This window comes from Sinocyclocheilus anshuiensis, unplaced genomic scaffold (genome assembly GCF_001515605.1).
Source record: "Sinocyclocheilus anshuiensis isolate Anshui unplaced genomic scaffold, SAMN03320099.WGS_v1.1 scaffold524, whole genome shotgun sequence".
Taxonomy (NCBI): Eukaryota; Metazoa; Chordata; class Actinopteri; order Cypriniformes; family Cyprinidae; genus Sinocyclocheilus; species Sinocyclocheilus anshuiensis.
The window spans coordinates 1,398,578-1,403,059 of record NW_015555703.1 but is presented as its reverse complement, the minus strand read 5'-3'; the positions used below and the strand labels follow the sequence as shown (position 1 = coordinate 1,403,059).

Genomic DNA, 4,482 nt, shown 5'->3' with positions numbered 1-4,482 from the left:
GAATATTCGATTAGTTGATTTAATTATAGAATATTGAATAGGTTGTGCGATTACTGTCTTAAAAAATGTCCCCATGTTTTCCGTGCTGATGCGGTGGTGACGCGTTCATGTAAGCAGAGGGTGGCGGCGCTGCCAATAACGCACCTAAAAGCTGTCAAAGACAACAGAAGAACACATTGTCTCACGTGCACACTGTAGACTTGCATGGTATAAAAAAAGACTTGCCTAGCATATAATGGTTACAGTAACTTGGGACGATGTCAAATAAGAGTTTTGTGTGGACCACAAACTCCCCCGACTGGGTTAGAGGTGTGGCTGAATCTGTAATTCCGTATTCAGAAAGGCGCAGAAAACAAAACTCATTCTACGGAGCCACCAAAGGGACATGGTTAGCCGCTTGCTAGCACATTACAGTACATAACATTTCACTTACCACAAAAACGGACTAAGGAGAGATGACTTGATAGGATGATGGTGAATGATTTGAGCACCACTGACAAACACCTAATCTTGTACTAGCACATTACAGTACATAACATTTCACTTACCACAAAAACGGAGTAAGGAGAGATGACTTGATAGGATGATGGTGAATGATTTGAGCACGACTGACAAACACCTAATCTTGTAAAATGTGTGGTAAGTACTGCCGAGTGCTGCTCAGTACGTGTGATCGCGAATCTCGAAAGTGAAAGTAAAAATCAGGCGTGCGTTCATAAGCGATTTCAATGCCCCGCATATTAATAATGGCTCCCTGATGCCCGCAGTTTATATACAGTATAATTGATATAAATGCGACTAGATATTGAAGTATATTTTTCCTCCCATCTCGTATCTATTCCCTTTAGGGGTTCCATTTTTTATAATTGAAATGTCCTAGCCTTATGAGCAGTTGATTTATGCTAATTGACAGACTGATATGTTAATAAGTGCCGTCATTCGGTTATGTTTATTATATTAATGTTTCAGCACGTTACAATCTTTATATGGCTTGAGTTAAGGTAGCCTATCTTCTGAATTAAACAGTTTATCATACAGAATTGAAAGCTTGGATCCCGTCTCTCCCTCTATCTCTGTTTATGGGTGTTTGTGCGTGCATGCGGGGGAGGGGTGCGATTTTCGAATAATAATCTAATACCCAACGATTTTCGAATATTATTTTTGCTTGGAATGTCCATCCCTAGTACTGACAGTCTTTCACGTGTGCTTTGTGTTTGATGTCCTGAAGCTTGATCGCAGCTGCAGTTAAATGCACTTGCATCTCCGAATACTTTTATACGAAATTGATGTAAACACAGTCAGTTATGTTTTCAGAACAGGACAAAACTGTCCGATATATCGAAATAGAAGTGTGCATTAGTGTGAATCGGTGTGAATGTAGCCTGTTAAAGCTGCCACTGTCTGTGATCTCATCAGTAATAATCAAACAGCAATAATGCTAAGGAAAAAAGAAAAACCCATAACTATGATTGTCTGTAAACTTTCGGATAGCCTACTTAAAGAACACTTATTTTTCAAATAAGTCATTATTTTAAAAAGTAGCCTGCTTATATCATTTAATAAAAAAAAATAAAGTAAAATTTGCCCAAAATAAATTTGATATAAAATGTATATGAAAATGTAGCTATGTGCAGTAATATTGAGAATGTGACTCATCGTGATTGAGTTGAATCGAATCGTTGACATGATAATCGAAATTGAATTGAATCGTGAAACCAGTGAAGATTCACACCCCTAATAATATGGCAGTACTGACTTACAGAGATTCCAACTATAAACAAAAAGCATAGAAACTGCAATTTTGGTTAAAATGTAAAATTGTAAAGATGTATTTGCACAGCAGAATAATTAATTAGGAAAAAATTTAGATCAAGAATTGTTTTGGAATCGGATCGTGACTCCCAGAATCGGAATCAGATCGTGAAGTGCCTAAAGATTCCCACCCCTAATGTTTAGGCATTGACAATGTTGATAGAAATGTGTGATTCCTAGTCCGAGGATGTGAACGGCTCCAAGTAGAATGTCATGTGCTGTCATCTCGAAATTATGGTAATTTCGACATGGCGTCAACAGCATGTCTCCATCTCATATGGTTTTACACTTTTGCTATTATTACTTGTTTCTATGCTTAGACAATGTTACCAAAAATGCACAAAAAAAAAAAATGTGTAGAGTAATAATTAAAGGGCTAAAATCTAAATCCTCATTCAATCCTGGATATTTCATAGCATTTAACTCTTTGATTTAAGTTTTCGTTCTCCATTCCTTTTGTTGATTGTAGTGCTTACAATGCCGTGTAGATACTGATTACATGGAATCTGGATTACTTAATCGGATTCCAGAAATTAAGTACTTTTAATTAGATTATATTGCATTTTAAAAAATGCTCGTAATCAGATTAGTTACTTTTTAGAGATTACATATTCACAAAATGGCAGTAAATTATTCATAATTTGATTCACCTTCTTTCTATCTACCTTATTTTCCTTTCTAAAAAATTCTACTCAGTGTTTTATTTATTTTAAAGTGAGTTAATTAGGTGAAGTTGTCATTTTTATGATTTAAACTCACAGACCCTCTGCAATTCAATCACGAACCCAAGTTCAGGAAACGGCCAAAAGATCTTTATGTTCTACCAATTTACTCTATTGGATGGTAAATGCTACACTTGTGGTCCATTAGTGCATTGGTTGAACCAAAATGACCTAATTTTCTTGAATGCATTATAGCTGTAATATCTTTTAGTATCTTGAAGACCCTTTTCGGCTTATTCACAATCTGATAAAATTCATCATTAAAAATAAAATAATACTTAAACCACAACTGAATATTTTTATACCCATTTAATCAGCCAGGTTTGTGAAAATCAGTCATTAAGATTAAAATAATGAAAAAAATGATAATCAAAAAAACTATGGTTTGGTTGTTTTAGGTTGTTATATTTGAAAAAAACTGTCCATTTATTGAACGTTTCACCCTGTTGTTTGGCAGGGATTGTGCTTGTTGCTCTGCAGGTGCTGCCAGTACTGGATCAGCTCATTGGGGTGAAGCCCATGAGAGGTGATCAGGTTGCTGTACCTACAGCTAGAGTAGGGCACTCGCCAGTGGTTGAACAGATGTTCATTTGGCGGTGGCTCTGGCTCTATCTTCAGTTTAGCTAGACACACACCCACGTAAACGTCTTCTAAATGCAGTCTGGGTATGGTCAGAGATGCCACATATATCCTTCGAGCCATATCACCTGAGAAGACATATCCAGTCCCAGAACAAAAGGTGGGGTATCGCCTACCAGGGTACACTTCTGGGGGCATATACCATTTACTCTCATTGTTTCGGTTTGGGGAGAAGTCTATCATGTGAAGTCCTGTGAAATACTTCTGTGTCCATTGCCCTTTGGGCTTTAGGATTTTGTCTATGAGGAATTCGGTGTTGACAAACATATCGCTATCTGTCTTCATGACATATTTGGCCTCGGGACAATACTTTGTGATCCAGTACATCCCCATCAACGTTTTTAGGGTAAGGTTGTTGTAAGTATCCCTGTAATCTTGCTGGATGATGTCATGATACCGGTCACTTTCTTCCTCTATTGTGTGCTGTAGTTTGCTGCCATTTCTTTGGGTGTCTTGATTTACACCTATGAAAAAAAGCCGGACGAAACCCAAACCCCCAGCCACACTTTCATTGGCCCATGTTTTCCTGATGGCATCCCTGGCGTCTGTTTTCTTGGGCTCAACTGCAATCAAAAGCACTAAGAAAGGAGCTCGCAACAGACATGAGTATGGTTCGTTATGGATGTACTCATAAGGCTCATCTTTAAGTAGCCTTGCCACTCTCATCTCTTCGTTCAAACTGATGTTCAAAAGCGAGGAGTTTTCTAACTCCTGCTGTAAACTTTCATCCGAAGCTGAGATGATATTTTCATTTGACGTTAGTAGTTTAGAGGACTCTTCAAGCTCCTTCAGCTTTAATGGATAAGTCATGGTGGAGTTGAACGACGTTTTAATGGTTTGGAGCTCTTGAGTAGCAAGCGTCTCCTTGGTGATTTGACTATGCCTCTGACCCTGAAAAACGAGGCCTCCCACAAACACGAGCACAATGAAGAAAAGTGTGATACTGCAGTATCTGTGCCTCCGCTTCCATCGCATGATCTCTTTGGGTTCTTTGGATTTGTCAAGCCTCTCAGAGTAAACTCTCAGTCCAGATATGTGGAAACCTGCAAATAAAAAAGGGAATTTTTTTTTTACTTGTTACTGAAGAAAATTTGCAGTATTTTAATTTCTCTATGCAGTGGATTTAAAAGTGGCATTTTTATACATGGAGCTCTGTGCTACATTCTTCTTGGTAGTAGAAAGTATGGCTAGGTTGAATGAAGGTAAATACTGCAGGGCTCGCAAAATTTAAATATCCCTGGTAGCCACACTTCAGATTTTGGTAGCCCAAGATGAATTTAAGTGTATATAATACCTATACAGTGGTTAT

General features: G+C 37.8%; 2 protein-coding genes across 3 annotated transcripts in view; one reads left to right on the top strand and one right to left on the bottom strand.

Annotated features, from left to right (window-relative positions):
• cdc73 (cell division cycle 73, Paf1/RNA polymerase II complex component, homolog (S. cerevisiae)) overlaps positions 1-4,482 on the top strand; it is a 43,438-nt gene that overhangs the window by 18,874 nt on the left and 20,082 nt on the right. The window lies entirely within an intron of this gene.
• LOC107671722 (beta-1,3-galactosyltransferase 2) overlaps positions 2,829-4,482 on the bottom strand; it is a 6,402-nt gene continuing 4,748 nt past the window's right edge. For both annotated transcript variants that reach the window (XM_016464664.1, XM_016464665.1), the window contains exon 2: positions 2,829-4,216. In XM_016464664.1, the coding sequence (XP_016320150.1) occupies positions 2,973-4,216 (1,244 nt within the window). In that variant the 3' untranslated portion in view covers positions 2,829-2,972. The remainder of the gene's footprint in view (positions 4,217-4,482) is intronic.